General features: G+C 34.3%; 3 protein-coding genes across 5 annotated transcripts; 2 read left to right on the top strand and 1 right to left on the bottom strand.

The window, feature by feature from the left end:
- Positions 1–1396: 1396 nt before the first annotated feature.
- On the top strand, positions 1397–10890 carry LOC132266566 (cell cycle checkpoint protein RAD17). Of its 3 annotated transcripts, XM_059767471.1 has the most exons (12): positions 1397–2104; positions 2934–2991; positions 4259–4341; positions 4425–4472; positions 5382–5438; positions 5560–5662; positions 6567–6877; positions 6975–7329; positions 7901–8026; positions 9502–9700; positions 9801–9861; positions 10497–10890. In XM_059767471.1, the coding sequence occupies exons 1-12, from the start codon at positions 1907–1909 to the stop codon at positions 10716–10718; spliced, it is 1821 nt and encodes a 606-aa protein (XP_059623454.1). In that variant the 5' UTR covers positions 1397–1906; the 3' UTR covers positions 10719–10890. The 3 variants fall into 3 exon arrangements, with proteins under 3 accessions (XP_059623454.1, XP_059623455.1, XP_059623456.1); XM_059767472.1 differs by lacking the exon at positions 1397–2104 and having other exon boundaries at positions 3644–4341; XM_059767473.1 differs by lacking the exon at positions 1397–2104 and having other exon boundaries at positions 2934–2981; positions 3644–4341.
- A 1777-nt stretch (positions 10891–12667) lies between these two features.
- Positions 12668–16657, top strand: LOC132266567 (L10-interacting MYB domain-containing protein-like). Its single transcript, XM_059767474.1, has 3 exons — positions 12668–12822; positions 15235–15594; positions 15848–16657. The coding sequence occupies exons 2-3, from the start codon at positions 15235–15237 to the stop codon at positions 16391–16393; spliced, it is 906 nt and encodes a 301-aa protein (XP_059623457.1). The 5' UTR covers positions 12668–12822; the 3' UTR covers positions 16394–16657.
- Positions 16658–16770: 113 nt separating this feature from the next.
- LOC132266568 (NAC domain-containing protein 92-like) lies at positions 16771–18465 on the bottom strand. Its single transcript, XM_059767475.1, has 3 exons — positions 18147–18465; positions 17161–17417; positions 16771–17045 (listed from the first exon to the last, which is right to left on the bottom strand). Exons 1-3 carry the CDS (start codon positions 18304–18306, stop codon positions 16854–16856), a joined length of 609 nt encoding a protein of 202 aa, XP_059623458.1. The 5' UTR covers positions 18307–18465; the 3' UTR covers positions 16771–16853.
- Between the last annotated feature and the right edge of the window lie 1356 nt (positions 18466–19821).

The following is a 19821-nucleotide window of genomic DNA, read 5'->3' on the forward strand; positions in this document are numbered from 1 at the left end:
TCTATGTTTTTAGTATTTATATTTGTGATTTTGAATGTTTCATTGAACATATTTTTGGGTAAATTAATAAATTACAAAAATTGGACAAATTAACCTAATAATCTAAACTAAGTCATTTAGAAATTTAATCACAATTAAATTACCTAACAGCTTTCGCACAACGTGACTAAGGCCATCCGCAGCGGGCTAGCTAAAGCCCTTCTTTAGCGATTTGAAAGCCCAAACAGCGTGCAACGGGCTAGCTTAATTGAGCGGGGCTCACTTTGACTCGCGGGCCGCCTCGCGGTATTCTGCGAACTAGCCCGCGATCACTGTATTTTTTTTTTTTTTTTCTTTTGCAAAATGACGGCGTTTTGCTTGAGGTTTTTTTTTTTTTAAAGGCAAGATTTATTTTTTTGAAAAAAACCCAAAAATAGGTTATTTTGAGGCTCATTTTTTTTTTTTTTTTAAAATAGAATAAAATTCATTAAATAAAAAATATATTGTTTAGGCACTATTTGTCCAAAAAAATAAAATTCATTAAATAAAAAATATATTGTTTAGGCACTATTTTTTTTTTTGTTTTTGCTTTTTTCCCTTAAATTTTTTTTTTTTAATTTTTAATTTTGCTTTAAATTTTAAATTTATGCCACAAACATTGCATTTTGCCGTTAAGGCACTGTTTGGCTTACACAAATAGTGCCTTAACGACTGTAATTGTTTTTTTTAAAAAGTATAAAAAATTCAATTTTTATAACTTTTTTTTAAAACAAATAATTAAAATTAAAATTAAAAATTCATCTACTTATTCCTATAGGATTTTGTAATCCTTATTTTCTTATTCCAATTTCATTATTTTTAATCTTAAAAAACTATTACATAATAAAAATTCTAGTACAAGAAATTCATGAAAATATATCCGTTAGAGATATAGCCATTTAGGAAAAGTTAAAAAAAAAATTAATTTTAATTTTAATTTTTTTTATTTGGAGAGCAAATAATTTGGAGAGCTGTGCATGTTTTTGGAGAATAAAAACTATTGACCTGACTTTTGAAATTACTAATGTGACTCTTGATAAATTCGAAAAGACATTTTTAAAGAGTCAAAATTCAAAAAGACTAGTACAGATGGCCTAAACAAAGTTTTCTTCGCAAATCTCAAATTCTTAGACCTCAATGCCCCATGCACATCATCATCCTTTTGGGTTCAATCAAGTTGGTCCTTTTTTGTGATTCCTACAGTGAAGTCCCATGATTAAGGTGACTCCAATTGTTTCAGTCAATGTCGTTCTTATATTTATATATTATATATAGTTTCATATATACAGACTCAATCACAATGAATTAGAATATATATATATATATATATATATATATATATATATAATTAAATGGACAGCAAATTTTAAAAAGTACTGTAACTACTAAATTTTATTGTTATTATATATTTATTTTTTAAAAATTGTCGTATTTAAAAAAAAAAAAAAGAAAAGTAAACGAGAGAAAAAGATAAAGAAAAAGAAAAACGTAATGAGAAGAGTACATCGCACTCTATCGGGGAAGAGCGCCGAGAGGGCACAAAACGCCCTAAGAACACCCGCGTTTTTTCAAACCTACTTCATAGCCATTATATATAGATACACACACATTTGTCTGTATATATGCACACACATTCATTGCGATCAGAAACATTTCCCTTCGGGTTCCAATTCCAGTTCATTCAATCTTCGCATTTTCTGTTGTATAGGAGTAGTATCATCAGTACAGTACCTTTTATACTGCAAAATCGGCGCATCTAGGGTTTGATGAGTTCAATACATTTACAGGGTTTTGTTGATTTGTAAATCTTCTCACTTGTCAGTGCAAAGCCCTAAAAATAATTATTTTTCCATTCACACACACACAGATTGTGAATCTGTGAGAAGTGATGGGGAAGAGGAACACCATTGTGGTTTCTTCATCAGACGAAGAAGATAAAGGTTTTTCATTGAGTTCGAATTTCAGCTATTCCAAGCCAAAAACGAGACCATCTTCGATTCCTCGAACGAACACTCAAAGGGCAAAGAGAGCCCGACTCACCAGTTCTTGTTCTCGAGCTAGTAAAGACTCCAATGGGTTTGACGAGGTATACTTAAATATGCATCATATTATTTCATCTATTTTTCTCCAATTAGTTAGTTTTCCTTTTTTATTTTACTTATTTGCAAAGAAAAACTTGGCATAGCAGTCTAAAACTTGATCAAAATGTGTGCAAACACCACCACAAGTGATGATAGAATAATGGATTATGAATTACATCTAAAACTTGCCCCTCTGGGTGCTGGAAAAAGTTGGGCAAAAGAAAAGAGGAATATGTTCAATCTCATGCTTTTTGTTTTTGTTTTTTGTTTTTATTTATTTATTTATTTATTTTTAATGTGGGAAATTAAGCTCAATTTAGTGACATGATACTTTATGCAATCCAATAAAGCACTATTGACTTCTCTGGCTGGTATGTTAAGCTCCCATTTTTGAGTAACTTTGATCTGTAAGCTTGAGTTATTAAAATAGATTCTGGATACTCAAAAATGTGTCGGTGGAATCAAAGCCATTATAGGGCACTGATGAAGTGCTGGTATGACATTTAAAAGGGAGAGATGAAAAGTGGGGGGAGAAGGGAGAGACAAAGTTAGGGGTTCAAGCTCTCAATTAAAATTGTCCTGCAATGAGCTTATGATAGGGGCCATTGACTGGTGTAGTGGGAAAAGCTTGGGCTGCCAAACTTGAGAATACAAGTTCGAGTATGAGGCATCCGCTTCTGTTAATAATGCTACTCTTGCCTAACTCGATTAACGGGGGCATTATTGGGTATGCCTTTTTAAAATTTTTTTTACTATACCCATTAAAAAATTGAGGTTATATTGATGTTCTTGCTTGAGTACAGAGAACCTGAATTTTGATGTTTCTTGATGCAGATCAAACGGTTCTGTGAGGATTTTGACGATGGGTTTACTGGGTTCAAGGTACCTGCTGGTATGCTAGTCTTATATTTTTTACTTTCGAAATATCTTGAATTCTTTTTGAGAGTACTCTTTATTCTTCTTCGCTTTCTGGAGATTTTTTTTCTTGCTTCTCTGTTCATGGAGGCTTGTTTTTAATAACTTTGTTTCTTCTCTATTAGTTGTTACTATTACAACTCCTTTTTAGTTATTAAATTTCATTTCTTAAAACAACTTTTCTTGATACCAAAACATAGCTTTACCACTTCCAGTACCTTACATGTTTGATATTTTTTATTACGTTGGAGTCAAACATTAAAGTCAGATTTTTATTTATTATTTATTATTATTATTATTATTATTATTTTTGGCATAACATGCATATATGCATGAACATTTGTTTCCTTTTATATATATTCTAACGCCCATTTTAACTGCCTTAATACTTGGTAGTGCTGGGTCTGTTACCTGAAGGAAAAAAGTTATCCCTTTTGAGTGGTTATAATGCTTTATTGGGTTACAAGTTATTTTTTCCTCCATCCCTCTCTCTCTGTCTTTCTGCGTCTGTCTCTCTATATATAAGTCTATCTATCTTCTGTTATTTTAATTGCCTTTTTATGTAGTTGAATGAGATAAGTTCTATGAGGTTTCTCCCTTGAGCCCAATCTAATGCAACAAAATGTTAGACTGTGAACAGTGGACAGCTTGATTTACATCTTGGTCTCTAAAGTATACAAGGAAACTGGAAAAGATCATCATTTAGCTATAAGCTCCAAAAGAACCTAGAAAAGCTGGAGCGTGCCTCTATACCTTACCGGATCTATTCATTTGTTGTGGCTTTTGCCCGTGATATAACAGCCCATTGTATACTTTATTTCATTATTACCATTTGTACTTGCCATTAATGATTGGCCAGCTGGATGTTGAAGTAGGGCCAGAAGTGTGCAATATTATTTGAAAAAAGAATATATGTAGTGCCTGACTTAGATTCTACATTTACTAGTTTTGAAGTGAATAATAAATTCTATCTATTGGTACCTGATGTTCTATTTCCATATTTGTTGTATCGACCTACTTAGTTTGATAGCAATATAACCTTACTATGTCTTTTATCTACAAAGTACAGGTATTGCTTGTTTTTTTTCACTTCTTTGTTATGATTATTTTTGTCAAAATCTTCCCTGTTTTTTGTTCTCGTGTAATTTTCAAACACCCCCCCCACCAACAAAAAAAAAAAAAAAAGAAAAAAAAAGAAAAAGAAAAAGAAAAGAGGCCTGAGATGATTTGCAAATACAAATTAGGTGATAGAAGGAACAACAAGGATATATGGGTTGATAAATATAAGCCTCGTTCCTTGGAAGAGCTTGCTGTTCACAAAAAGAAGGTAAAGTACAGTTTGTTTGCTTAAATTAACAATTACCAACACTTCAGTAGTTCAGTGATATTTCCCTTTTCTTGTATTTGCAGGTTGAAGAGGTTAAATTGTGGTTTGAGGAAAGATTGAGAACTGCAAAGGTACTAGTTTGACACATGGAAGCTATTATGACTGACATTAAAGTTTTCTTGGCCATTCATTACTGCTCAAATATTCAAAAGATTTGTGATTCTACATTTTTTCTTGAATCCAATAAACTTGAGTATTAGTATATGTAATTCTTCTCAAATATCTAAAGATTTGCGATTCTACATTTTTTCTTGAATCCGATAACCTTGAAGTATTAGTTTATGTAATTTTATACCAGTTACTGTATTCGGAATGTGCAATTCACATGTATTGAAAATGGCTGTTTGGTTTTTGTGCCTTTGTTTGATCTTTTTCTTCCAGAGGCTTTCACAGATTCTTTTTCTTAATCATGAATTCACGATAGAAGTGATCATAGAATTCTGCTAGTATAGAGGTTTTGCTTGTTGGTCCTGGTCCCATGTCATTTTGGACCAGTTGGTTGTTAACAGAGGAGGAAGCGATTCTATTAGCGGTTAAATTTTTTTACAAAAATCTTTGCATGGAACTTGGTTCATTTCAACCGGCGCTAGACAGAATTCATTTGAAAGCATCATTACGGAGATGTGTGATTGTTTGGAAAGGCTTTTGAGGAAGAGGAGGTTTTCAAGGCTCTGGGGGAGACGTGTAGGTAGTAGAGTAGGCAATGTCATTGAGTTTGAATCGTAATATCACCCTGATGATTATTGATGCACGTGTTTGCTCAATCATAATGAAGAGTTTGGCCACACGTGAGAGCGCATGCTAAAGGATTTAGAAAAAAAAGTTTACACCCTCTCTAACTGTTGTATCTGTTTGAGCAGTTGGTTGCTAAAGTATTATATAAGTGTACATAAGTTCTTACCTCTTTGTGTGTGTATCTGTACTATATTCTGTTTTATTTGCTTTATGAAAACTCAAGACTGTTTCTTTCTTAATTGCAGAAAGAATCATTTAATCACGTCCTCCTCATCTCTGGACAAACTGGAGTTGGAAAATCTGTATGTTTTCACTGTTTTCTTCCATGTATTTATAGTTTCCGCCTTTTTATTGTGTTGTGATATCATTCATGCATTTGTGTACTTGAAACAATTATTTATTGGGTGCTTTATATTCTTGTAGGCAACTGTCCATGTGGTTGCATCTCATCTTGGAGCCAAAGTATGTGAATGGAACACGCCCACCCCAACAATTTGGCAAGAGCATTTGCATAACTCCAATTCAGGTGTTTGAAGTGTATGTGTGTATATTTGTTGCACATAAGCATTTAGATACTTGCATCAGCTTGGTGACAACAATAGATGTTCCTTACCCACTTGTGTAATAGTGTAATACCCCAAGCAAGCAAACACCTGATGGGTCCCACATGAAATTTATAATAATAAATATGTAGGCTAGTGTGGGTACCGTGGGTGGAAATATCAGTTTCCCTGTCTCTCTCTCTCTGGTAGGTTGGAAGTGAGAATGGGGAGGAAGAGGGTTAAGTTGGACTGATTTGAATATGTTGATTATTCTTGGTTGAATCACTGAATTTTAGGTATCGGGTCTCTCACTAATTGGAGGAAATTTAATTTGATGGTTTATTCCTGGTATTTTTCTTTTGGACGATGAGTTGGTTCAATTGATTTAAATATTTGAACCTTGTCTTCTGTTGAGATATGGATTTTAATCTGCTACATGTGCAATATTGCCATTTATTAAACTATGAATTTGTTCCATATTATGGGAGGGAATGCTTGCATTTCAATTTGAGTTTTCACATATGAATATATGATGTGTGAAGCAGTCATTAGTGGATACATGCTTGAACTTGCACTATGATTACATGAGTTATTTTACTCTAAAAAACAAATGGGCTGGCATGCTTTTAGTTGTATATTTGCATAGCTCAAGATACTCAAATAAGTGAGGTTGTATAAATACTAATCTTGTTGGGAGTTAGGGGACTAAATTATGATCTATCATGACCCTTGATAATTGACTTTTGTTGACGATGTAAGGGTTTTTAAGGAAATCTTTAACCTGGGATCAGACATGAATCACACCTCACTTACTAAACAGTTGGATGACTATCTGTCTTTTACTCTCTTGTAAATGTTCTTGTTTGACATTCACTAATTAACTAACAGGGCTACGATACACATCGAAGTTGGATGAGTTTGAAAATTTTGTTGAGAGGATAAGGAAGTATGGAATGATTCCTTCATCGTTTAATGGAGGGTCACAAACATCAATTGTACTTCTAATTGACGATCTACCTGTGGCAAACGGAAAAGTTGCTTATAGGAGGCTTAACAGCTGCTTGCATCTTCTTGTGCAATCAGCTCGTGTTCCAACAGCTATATTGATCACCGACTATGCTACAGCTGACTCCGCAGACAATAGCACACGTAGCTCGGAAGAGCTTCAGCTGTCTCTTCAGAGAGCTGGCGCTTGTAAGGTTGCATTTTTTAACGATCTTGATTTTTACTTAATATATATATATATATATAAATTTGCTGAATGCTTATATTAAACTCTTTCTTGAGATATTTCAGGTGGCTTTCAATCCTATTACAGTAAATTCCATTAAAAAGACACTTTCTAAAATATGCAGAGAAGAGCAGTGTAAAGTGACTGCTGAACAGATTGATCTAATAGCAAAAGCCAGTGGAGGTGATATCAGACATGCGATTACATCCTTACAGTACTTCTGTCTGAAACCTGAATCAATGTCCACTTTATCTATTTCCAATTGTACTCCCACTTATTCAAAAGATAGATCAGATGAGATTAATCGTTCGGATGATGGATTTTCTTTGCCATTTGGCAGAGATGAAACTCTATCTCTATTCCATGCCCTGGGGAAATTTCTGCACAACAAAAGAGAGACTGAAAATTCTACTGAATTGGGTATGTACTAGGGGAACTCATAATTTGATATTTTAGTCGTAAAAAAGACGAAGTAGAGGGCATATGTTCTTCCATTTGTGATGGGGCTTAATTTTCTGCTATATCTCTGGTGCTTTCACTATTCTATCTAAATAAATTAGATTGATAATATTCCCAGGATTTTATAACATTACTTTCAAATTTCAAAGTTTTACCATGCAGTAATAATTTGTGCTTACCGAATTCTCTTTTGATTATTAATGCAATAATGAAATCTAGTTCCAACCTTAGAGGCCGAATTGTAATGAATCATAATAATTTAATAAAGAAAGAAAAGTAAATTTGAGTGATTTTTCCAATTATTTAACTCAATGTTAACCGACTACCGTTTTAATACGTGATAAAGCTAGTATTCTCTTTGAAGAACCCTTTTAAAATGTAGTTGAGGCACCACTCTGTTGATAAAAGAGAGAGAATGACCATCTTCTAGTGCCTAAGACAGCGGTATTAAATTGTAAATTTTATAGTCATCTGATTTCAGATTGTATCCCTGCCTTATTCTCTTCCCTGAGCTGATGTTATTTTGTTGTAGGCAAAAATTCATTTGGTATAAAGGAGAAATTCACTAGACTACCATTGAAAATGGATGCTCCAGAAAAGATTCTTTGTCAAGCACATGGGCAAGCAAGGCCTATTGCTGATTTTCTACATGAAAATGGTAAGACTTTTATCTGCTAGTTCTCTTCCCTGTGACTCTTGTTATCATTGCTGGTGGGTGTTATGTTTCTGTCACATCGAGCCTTCCATATGTATGCTCTGTCGCATGAGTTTCTGAAATTCTGGTTAGTATGCCTTCTAAGTTCTAATTAGTGGATGGGTTTCACCTATTTGTTAAAGTGTCAATTTGATATGATTAAACAGTCATTGCTCAGTTTGGTACCCCTCAACTTGATATGGTTACAAGCCCAAGATTGTTGAAATGATGAAAATAAATTTTAAAATAATTTAAACATAATAATTGCGTTGGTTTTTAGGTTATCTGCCTTGGCAGTGTAATTTACAGCTAAGCTATATGCGGGTTCCAATTGTAAAATAATCAAAAGCTCCAAACTGCAGGCTGATAGATTTGGGTTTAAATATTTCGACTTTAAGATTTTATGTAAAAAATGATAACAATCCTCAGCACTACAATGTTACTCCTGGAGATGTTTTAGAGCTGTACATCAAAATATTGTAGAGAATACAATAGAATTAAGATGTAGAAATCTTTAGATCTTCAAGAACTAACATGGACTAGGAACTTGGGTGCAAAAGATTCAATTTGGCCTTGAGCTCAACTGTATGTTTCCCAGTTCATGAAAACTGCATATGGACAAGCTCTTGTCATATTCGTCACTTTTGACTTGTGGAATTCTGGTAATGATGATACTTGATAATGATTTCTCTTTTTGAGATTTGACATGAACTTGACTAATAAATTCCCATAATTTTTTAGCCTAAGATGAGTTGATTATGCATTGGCTAGCTAGCAAACTTGGCACACTCATGAGACGAAATCACAATTTGAGAACACGTCAAGTAAAATTTTTGAGTATGCTGCTCCTTTATTTATTTATTATATTCACACACACACACATCCCCCCATCCTGGCTTGAATCCTCAACCTTCCCATTGGCTGTTGTTGAGGTGGGGCACATACCTTTCAAGCCTGGTAATATGCTGTACCATCGACACTCTGCATAGGTCGATAAACAATGTGATTTACACTAGAAATCTATAATCAATGTGTTTCTGCTCTTATTTGTAGCATATGTACTCAAGGGTGTGAGTTTATTTAAAATTTGAAATTTATAAAGTGAAAAAGTTTTTTATTATGATGTTTTTGTGGTTTTCTTTGTATTTCCTTCATTTCTCCGGACCTTGCAGTAAAAGAAAAGGGATGAAAATGTCCGAGGATGTTCGCATTTATTTTCAGATGCTGACCTCCCTTACTACCACTAAATCAAAAGCACCTTTCTAAATGCGAAAACTAGGTCTAAATAGGAAGGAGAAGTGAAATAAAATACAAAGTTAAGAAATTTTTAGTAAAATTGGCCATAGGGTTTACGTAATAGAAGAAGCTTGCAACTTTTATGGTTAAAATATGTTATACTGCCTGCAGTTTCATGGCTGTCATATACAACTTTCTTGCAGTTCTAGATTTTCTGAATGAGGAAGCAATAGATGACGCATGGGTTGTGGCTTCATACTTGAGTGATGCTGATTTCCTTCTTTCTTCTCTTAGTGGAATGCTAACTAGAAATTATGAGGCACAAAATGTTGTACAATCTGCTGCTGCTTCAGTCGCTGTTCGTGGGGTGCTATTTGGGAAATTTCATCCCTCACCTTCCAGGTATAACTCAGTATTTTTGGTTTGTTTTTATTATTTATTCCAAGTTCCAAACAGGACTTCTTCAAGTAGGGAGTCATTACCAACTCTTGTGAGTATGCAGGTGGCATTCAATTCGCCGTCCAGGGCTCTGGCAGGTTGAGCAATCATTATGGAACAATAAGGTCAGTTTAATGTGTGTACATTTCCCATCATCTCTGTTCGTGGGGTCTTTGAAACTGCTGATTATGGCCCTGCAAAATTTATAGTCAAAGTTGAATGTAAAACTGAAATTTCCTAGAGCGCACCTCTAAAACTTTGAAACTGCTGATTATGGCCCTGCAAAATTTATAGTCAAAGTTGAATGTAAAACTGAAAATTCCTAGAGCGCACCTCTAAAAATCATTTCAAGCACTGCAGACTAGAATAGTGATTTTGATGCAACTTCAAGGAATGGTGACTTTGAAGGGTTTACTAGAATGCTTTTGCCTATGTGGACCTATCTTCTTTGGAGTCACTTATTTTCCCTACTTACAATAACTAATGAAGCAAACTTTCCTGATTTTAGGTATGATGTCTTCCCATCAAATGCATAGGTTATTTTGTCCAAAATGCAGTGTTCTATTTTGAATGACATAGTCCTTGGTCAGTGGACATTAACTTCTAAATCCCTTTAGCGTGATTTTAAGCAGATTATGCTCTTGCTTTTATGGTCACATAGCAGGATGCAAATTGAATATGAGTGGCCATTGGCGATAATGTTCTTTACTATATTGTTCTCTCTCCTTACATGTGGTTTTACCTTCTGATGTGATTGCAGCTTGAGATGGTAAGCCAGAGATGTGTTGCTTATAATGGCCTGAGCCTAGCTGATATGTCAGTTGTTGCAACTGAGTGCAAACCCGTCCTTAAATGGCTAGGGTTCCGAGCATCTGATGGTCTTAAACCTTGTCAGCCATCCAACATGCTAGAAGATGACAACTTGGATAGCATGAGTTTGGGTGATAACGAGACTTCTGATGACGAAATAGAAGATTGGTAAGCTATGACAAATGATCTGGAAAGCATATTAGGCCCGGATATAACTCTCTCGTCTGTAAATTTTGTAAATTGGGGTTAGAATTGCCAATTTTGTGTTTCACCCCACTTTTCTCTTGTTAATATTTTTTTGGCAACGTCTTTTTTCAATGCATATCTAATATTTCAAATGTTTAGTTGCTCTGTTCGGTCTTGCTCTTACAGAAGCATAATCACAGTAGAATCTGATCTGTTTCAACGTGCTCCCATTGTCTGTGAATACCTGTTTTGCAATTCAAACACAATGCATCGTCTTCATTCTTGCAGGAGATAAAATTTAAAGACGAGGAATTACTAAAATTCTCTCACAAAGCCTGGATTCTGAAAATGCATGTGTGCTGTATATGTATTATGTATTGTTCTTCTACTGCAGTTACCTGTTTTCTTTGTTGCTTCGTGTAGCAAAAGCTAACCGGTGCCTGATACTGGCAGTGGCAGCCATAAGGCTAATCTTGGATCGGTTTAGTTTTCGTTTTGAAACTTTTTTCCGTAGCAAATTGTGACAGCAAGGGCGAGATTGGGTTCGCAATCTCTTACGTTGTGGCGATCATAGTTTAAGGTTGCCATGTTTGTTGTGCTGGAGCATTGGCATGCATAATTTACCAGCTGCACATTCGATAATCATCTTAGCAAAGCTTTTCTCTACCTATTTACTGTTTTTTGTTTCATCATTTTGCTTTAACTGAGGTTATAATCATTAGACTTTTTGTGAGATTATAATTTTACCATGATTTTAGGAAAATTGGCAAGTTTGATGAAATTCTCTCTTAAAAAAGATGACATCTTGGCATTTACTCAGAAAAAATTTAGTATTTGTTTATGTTCATCTGAATTGAAGAAAGGGTTCTTAGTGGTCATTCTTACTAAAACTAATGCTCCCTCAACACGACTCTTTTTCGAGGGGAAACAAAAAAATAAATGGCATACGTGGTCTCGACCTAGGGTTTTTAGGGCATGCTAGGGTTTCAAGTTGTATATTGATTTCTTGCCATCCATGATGGAGGGTCTTATCTTCTCCAAATTATCCCACATAAATCTACATTATCCCACATAAATCTGCACTGTCAGCATGCTTACTGAAAAATATAGCACAAACAAATAAGAGAAAATAACAAGTTATAATACAAATATATGTTTGAAGAGGGAAAGAGACAGAGCAACCGCTACTCTTATATTATCAGAGTATTAATATATGTTTCTCAATTTTGTGGGGGAAATTGTAAAGGCTCGAGGATTTGTTTCAAGTTTTGTTTGGTTCATAAATAAGTAGAATTTTAAATGCAAAAATAATTCAGCAATTTTTATTATGATGAAAATGGAAAAAATATTTTCAGTGCAAGTGGGTTAGCTTCACTCTTTAATTTGAGAGTAATTTGAATGAAGAAATATATAGTGGCAAAAAAAAAAAGAAAAGAAAAAAAACAATGAAGAAATATATAGTATTAGTACTAAAAAGACCAAAGTAAATGGTATTATAACATATACTTCTCTTTGCTATTGGAATTTTCAACCAATTACTTGTATTATTATTATTAAAAAGTTAATGATTAATCATTCTATTACTAGTTAATAAACTTATTTTATTTATTTATTTATATATTTTTTCACATGACTTCATTTTTGCCTCTAACCGGATTTAAATTTTCAAACCACTATAAAATACTATCCATAATGTTTTTTATTTTTATTTTTATTTAATTAAGTAAATACTCACGCACATCCCATAGATGACTATCATGGGTAGGGTCTGTTTCGTATCAATAAATTGGTTCGAACTTGGCGATTAATAAACTTTCTTACTTGTTAGGGGTAGAAAAAGTAAAGTATGATTAATTACACTGTAAAATGTAAATACTATAAAATTAGGAGTCCTTGGGGGCAAAAAAGTATATTCTCCTTCTCCTAAAAATCAACAAACACGAAACGATTAAGCCCTGTTTGGTTTGCCAATTTCGAAAACTAGGTTTTCTTCTGTATCTCGTCAATGGGTTAACGAAACACAGAGGTCGACTCTCGTGCAGTCCAAACACTCCGCTACAGGGAGAGTTGAGGCCATTCTCTTCTTGGAGGTAAATTGATTCTGTCGGTGACTGTATTCTCTATTTATCGAAATAATTATTTAGTTTTCTTGAATTGTTAAATTAAATATGATCAACACAAGCTTCGGGTTTTGAATTGGGTCAGTTTAATCTTAATCTTGTAGTGTATGTTTGGCATTTGCAATTTTAGGGTTTTAAATTCATAATTAACTCCTCAAATGACATTTCAGTTGATTTAATCACCATGGCGTCAACTTTGCATGAACTTGGGGATTTTGTCCCTTTAAATGTGAATATTGTATTAGGTTCCGTCATGTCTTCCATTTCCCCCAACCCATTTGTTTGTTTTTTTGTGTTTTTGAAACTGAACTCTAGAGCTATCTTTTTTTAAGTAACAATGATCAATCTTGGGTTAATTACTGATTCTTTATGGATATACAGTATATGAATAAATCTGTGATGTCCCAGGCGATGGGGGAAGAAATTTTTAGATGGTCCCGTGACCATTGGACCTGGTCAATCACTATTGAACACGCAAGCAAAAAGCTAAATAAAGCTTACACATTTCCGACACAATTGCTTATGTGTCCAATGGTGATTGGCTCGGGTCCAATGGTCCCAGGACAATGTAATAACTTCTCCGCCTGGGGGACAGGTTGTTTGGCACTCAATGTATGTACATCTCTTTAATGTAATAACTTCTCCGCTTGGCAGACAGGTTGTTGGCACTTATACGTGTGTACATCTCTGGTTGTTGGCACTTATATGTGTAGACGCATTTTGAATACCGTAAACATGGACAATATCTACGGGCGGGCGGGTCGCGACAAGGTCATTCGTGGAATTACCCTTTTATAGAAGCGGTTCAGAGTTTTGTTATAGGAACTTTGGATGTTAAGCACCTTGGGGGGTTTTGTGAATGTTACGCAGGTGACATTAGGGGCCTTTGGTGCTACGTTTCTATTTTATAAGGTTAGATTGTAACCATTAAGTGTTTTACTAAGCATTACCTAGATTGGGTACTGTGATGGTTGGTCCTTAGGGAGGATGACAAATACAATTTTTGGTATTTAACAAAGGGGCTGCTCTGAACTTGAAGTCATCAGTGGGACTGACGTTCAAGTGTCTTACTGTCAAGCCAGACAACGACCCTTTGCTAATGTAACTTAAATTATCATTTTAAAAGAAATTCACTTAAAAAGGAATTTGAATTTTAGTAGTCATAACCGGACTTCAAAACTGAATGCTGAATGTGTCTAGTGAAAGGTGATTTTAAAATTTAATCTAAATGCCGAATCTCAAATTTTTGATTTTAGAGTTCAGTTCTTAAAGTGTTTAGAAATGCTAATGTCATAGCAAAAGTTTCGGTACTTAATTTGTAGTTTAATTAAAAAAAATGCCTAACATGGAGGATACATTTTGTTATACTAGGGTGAATCATTGCACTGAATGGGTATATGAACACATAATAATATTTAATTTGGTATTTAAGTTAAGAAGTAAAAAGGAGAAAGAAAAAGAAAAATATAAAAAGAAAAAGAAAAGATAGATTGAGGGCTTCAAGCATGTGAGGCACTTGTTATGATTTTGCAAAAGTTCTTTAAAGCTGCATTTGGATCTGATGGAAGACTTCTATGATTGTTCAATCATATAAAAGCTAGATATGATTGGTCATGTGGTGTGGGTTTTGCAAGTTAACCTGGTATCTGTAACTTGGCCCTTCTTTTTTTATTGCTAGGTAACGAACTAATAATTAGTTTATTTTCTTTGAGCCTGCAGCTGTAAAATTAAGCTGATATTCACATGGTTTTTGCTATCCTCTTTCGTGTGTGAAACACTTTCCTTCTGGGTGGTGGTTACTAGTGATGTAATTCATATAACAACAACAACAAAAACAACAAAACCTTTCCCCAATTACTTGGGGTCGGCTACATGAATCCCATGTTTTCATTTTGCTCTATTTAAGGGCATAGTCTTAGTCGGTCCACGTTAACTTTGGTCTTCCTCTTCTTCTAGTGTTACCCTCAGTGTGAACTATGTCACTTTTCCTAACCGGCGCCCTTTGTCTTTTTTGCATATGTCCAAACCATCTTAAACCAATTTTCTCTCATTTTACCTCCAACTCCTGAATGTGATCATTTCTAATTCTGTCCTTTCAAGTCTTGCACTATTGAAGTATTTCATATAATGAAAAATTATTTCTTCAGAGAAGTTAAATTTGTCTGTGTAAGAGGTTGAATTGGATATTTTGTAATATTCACATGCCTAAGCAGTATATTCACCATTTACCTTTTTGGGTCAAAGACCATTATACTATTCTAGATTGTCAGTGCCCGTTTTTGATGATTTTACATTTCTTTTATTGACACCATTTCCCAATCTTGCTACCAAAGATCACAGTGTTTTGAAATTTTCTTCTTACCAATTTTTATGAACTTGTAGATGGCTAGCAGGTCTATCCGGTCTAGGAGAGCACCTCCCACACTGCATCCAGAACAATCGTCTAGGGCTAAGTGGACAGCACCCCTCACAAAGATACTTGCGGACTTGATGGTTGACCAGGTTCAAAAGGGGAATAGGCAAAGAAACTCTTTTGGCAAGAAGGCATGGAAGTTTATGTGTGATGAGTTCTATAAGAAAACAGGTTTAAAATGGGATAAGGATCAACTGAAGAATCGATTTTCCGTCTTAAGGAAGCAGTATGGTATTATGAAGTCACTTCTTGATCAAAGTGATTTCAAATGGGATGAAGCCACTGGTGCCATCATCGCAAAGGATGAAGTGTGGAACAGATATATTATGGTAGATACTGTCATTTCTGCATCTCATTCTTTATGAACAAAAAAAATTTCTATTGCCCCGAGTTAGGGAAACCTCGTCACTGCCATCAGGATATCATTTTTGTTGATATATATCTATATATATATCCTTCAAATGTCAGAGGACAATTAACCAATTCAATTTCTATTACATTAAATATTTTTGCTTGTTAATGGCTTATGCAGGAGCAATTTATGTTTTATACTGAATGTCCATGGATTTGTGTACTAATCAGGAACATCCCGATGTGGAGACCGTAAAAAGCAGTGGCTGCCCAATTTACAAGCAGCTGTGCGCAATATTCTCAGAACCGGTTATGAACGGGGATCATAACCGATCTAATGAATGCAAGGAAATAATTCAAGAAGCAATTCTTTGCGCAGAACCTTTAAGCACATTCCGGGAGGAATCCTCATCAGAATCAGAGGAGGAAGCCGACGTGGCAGGTGAGCAAGACAAACTTCAATTGACCATCCCTCCTAGCACAGGTGGTCGCAAGAGAGGGCGCAAGGGGATTGATAATGCTATCGCAAACGCTATATTGGAGATGGCGGCCGCTTCAAAGCTGAGGGCAGATGCCATAGAGCAATGTAACAACAGATTCTCTATAACTGATTGTGTTAGAGCGCTGGACGAACTGCAAGGCGTAGATGAGCAAGTTTATCACGCTGCTCTAGAGCTGTTCAACAATCCTCATGCAAGGGAGACTTTCTTATCTCTCAAACTCGACAAGCGGTTGATGTGGTTATATAGCAAGTGTACTGCACTCTCTAGTTCATAGTTCACAAAGAGAACTCTCTGGATCTACTTCATCATCTTCATTAGGTCTTTCTTACTTGAATAGCAGTGAGAGTAACATGTATAGTAGTAGCCTCTTTATCTCTCTCTCTCTTGTTCAAAAACTTCAGGTCCAGGTGAATGTGGTTCATAGATTGTGCCACCGCGTGGGTAAATGCAAAATATGGCCACAAAATCTTGTAAATCTTCGTTGCTTTGCTCAATATAATTAATTGCAAAATGCTGCATTTTGAGAGTGGTTACAAAATTGTTTTCTTATTTTCTTTTGATATGTTGGTTTGAAGATACAACAATTAGTGGGACAGTCTTCAAGGTTGGAGTAGAAACTGTCACCGTGAGCCTTTAAAGTAAAGAACAAAATAACAAAAAATGTGATTCTACTCAAAGTTAAATAAGTAATCCATCAATACATTTATTAGGAGAAAAAAAAAAAAAAAATTGCCCTAACTGGAAGAGGAAGAAGAAGAGGAAGAAGAAGAGGAAGGTCGAGGAAGCTCGGAGTCGTCTTCTTCATCGGATGTTAAATCCATAACAGGAGACCCAGTCACAAACAATTCCTCACTATCACACACAGGTTTTGTTTTTTTCTCTTTTACGCAACAAACCACCCAATCTTCTTTTGCTCCGGAACATTTCTGCACACAAAAAATAATTTCAGATTACAATTCATAGAAATTCTTCTTTCAAAATGAGTGGTTGTTGTTACAGTTGAATTGGATGGCAATGAGAGTATTTTGATTGTATACGTACCTCGGTAGAATTGGGGATGACGTCATCAGAGTGTAGAAGACGATACTCGCGCATGACCCAAGGAGTTGGGACGTCCGTCTCTCTATAGAAAACCAGCAATCTCTTCATCGCACGCACTTTTTTGCCTCTAAACACTACTTCAATATCTTCTTCTGTGCCAATCGCCTCCCAGTAACCACCGCCACTGGTGGTGGTTGTGTTGAGTTTGTTAGCGTCAGAAGATCTGACAAAGAAATATCTTTTGATCCTAGGTTCACCTGTGACATAATGATCATTTCAACGTTAGTATTTTCAATCTGATAACATGATATTTGTGTTGGTCACAATCCTTGTGGCATTTAATTTGGATCAACAGAATATTTAATTAGGTTAAGCGCAAAAAAAAAAAAAAAAAACAGAAGCATGTAATTACACAGGTTTTGTGCACAAACATTCCCGCCTTTTTAAAAATGTGTATCTCAATTCATAATTTTTTTTTTTTTTAAAAACAAATGCAAATAAGCGCCTTTGATCACTTTTTAACAAATATACATATATAAACCTCAATTTATCCTTTTTATTCCTATTTTACCCCTAACAAAAAAAGCCCCCTACCCCCTACCCCATTTCCTATTCTTTCTCTCCCCCCTCTGCATAAAACCCTAACCTCTTGCACTTGTTTTAATTTTATTTTATTGACAAGAGTTAATTATGATTTTTTTTTTTTTTTTTTTTTTTTTTTTTTTTTTTTTTTGGCACTTTAACCCTATTTGTTGAATTTGGATGAATGGCATATAGATTAATAAAAAATTGGGTGAAATTACAGTTTATTTACAAATGCAATGCAGTATACTTCAAGGGAATTTAATAATGAAAATTCCAATTGAAAAGAGAATTTAATCATTTCATCATGAAATATACCAACAAAAATTACCTCTGACATGGTGAAAATTTTCAATTGAAAAGGGAATATAATAATGAAATATACCAACAGAAAGAAAAATTACCTGGCAAATCCTCCGGGATGGTGTGGAATACATCACAATAGTCAGGAATGATGTTGTTGTTAAACAATGGATCAGTACGGTAGACCTTCGTCGTCAAATAGTATCCAAGCAGCTCTTCTTCTGTAGGAAGGAAGTGATACCCACTAGGAACTCCACCCATTTCCAGCTCTCTTTACGATGGATCTATTGATCTTCTTCGTCCCAAATAAATTACGTACACTACAAAATGATTTATGGATTGTGAAAAATGTTATACATATATATATATATATATATATAGAGAGACAAGAAACACAAGTCCTACTGCCTTTCGGATTCCATTCAGCCCTAATTCCTAACTTGACTAGGAATTGATTAAATGATGACACACGTATGGCCAGAATCATGCCACGTGGAAACTTAGTAGACTCCACCTATTCAATTCCTTTATTTTAAATATAGTATACGATTCCTTAATCATATAGGATACCCCATATGGTTAGTTGCCTAAAATGATCCACACCAATAACTATGCATATATATATATATATATATAAATAGGCCTAAAAAAAAATAATTAAATTACCTTGAAATAAATTAATAAACATTTCATTTAAACCCTAACAACCCATCCCTCAATCACTCATGCCAATTTATAATTTTTATAATGCAATTAATTTTTTTTATTTACCAATGCAGTTAAATTCATTTATAACTTCATATCGATTCAATTTAAAGTGAATAGTTGCGTAATCAATATGAAGTTACTACATAAACAATTAAATAATTTAAAATAGTTATTGAGTAATTCAAGTAAAAATTTTCCGTAACTTAAGGTTTAAGATTTTATTTTAGTGTTCAATTTGAGACACAAAAAATATAAGGCTTCTAATACAAGCGAATTACTAATCAGTGATTCCCCAACAAAATAGAAAAAGAAAGAGAAAGAAAAAAATTATAAGTCAGGATGACTGTAATATAAATTCCCCAAGAAAATAGAAATAGAAAAAGAAAAAGAAGAAGAAAAAAGTTATAAGGCTTATAATAATACAGGCGAATGAGACTAAAAAAAATAAAAAATAAAAAAATGTGTAATATACTCAAGGCGGTTGCCCACCGCCTTAAGGTTTACTTTAATTGGCTTATAATAATAAAAAATAAAAAAATAAAATAATAATCAAGGTGGTTGCCCACCGCCTTAAGGTTTACTTGAATTGGGTCCGGTAAGTGTTTTAGTCAACGAAATGGGGCGACCCAATCCCCAAATCCAACAAGTAGAATTGTGGTTATAAAAAAGTAATTTTGCTTCTTGTAAAACGAAATAACATTTGAACCGGCTAATTGTAAAAAAAAAAATCCCTCATTTTTCATCCGTTAGTAAAAAAAAATTTCTTATGAATATCTTTAGTTAACCCCTCAACTATCACGAGGGTCCTACTCACTTATTATTTTGTGAACTATATAAAATACTAAAACGAAGCATTCATTTGGAATATATATAGTAATATTGTAATTATTTATCAAATGTCAAGTTAAATTAATCTTGAGAGAAAAAAAAAAAAAAAACCTTCAATTTAATTTTGGTTGGTTTCCAACTTTCCATAATTCGGGCAAGAGCTCACTTGTCAACCTTATGTACAACGTTTTGGAACGCTCTGGACTCGGACTCAAATCCCCTGCTGTAAGTTACCCTACA

The sequence above is a fragment of the Cornus florida genome, unplaced genomic scaffold (genome assembly GCF_030987335.1).
Source record: "Cornus florida cultivar Cherokee Brave unplaced genomic scaffold, ASM3098733v1 CherokeeBrave_3.0.0_Hap2_Chr07, whole genome shotgun sequence".
Classification (NCBI taxonomy): Eukaryota; Viridiplantae; Streptophyta; class Magnoliopsida; order Cornales; family Cornaceae; genus Cornus; species Cornus florida.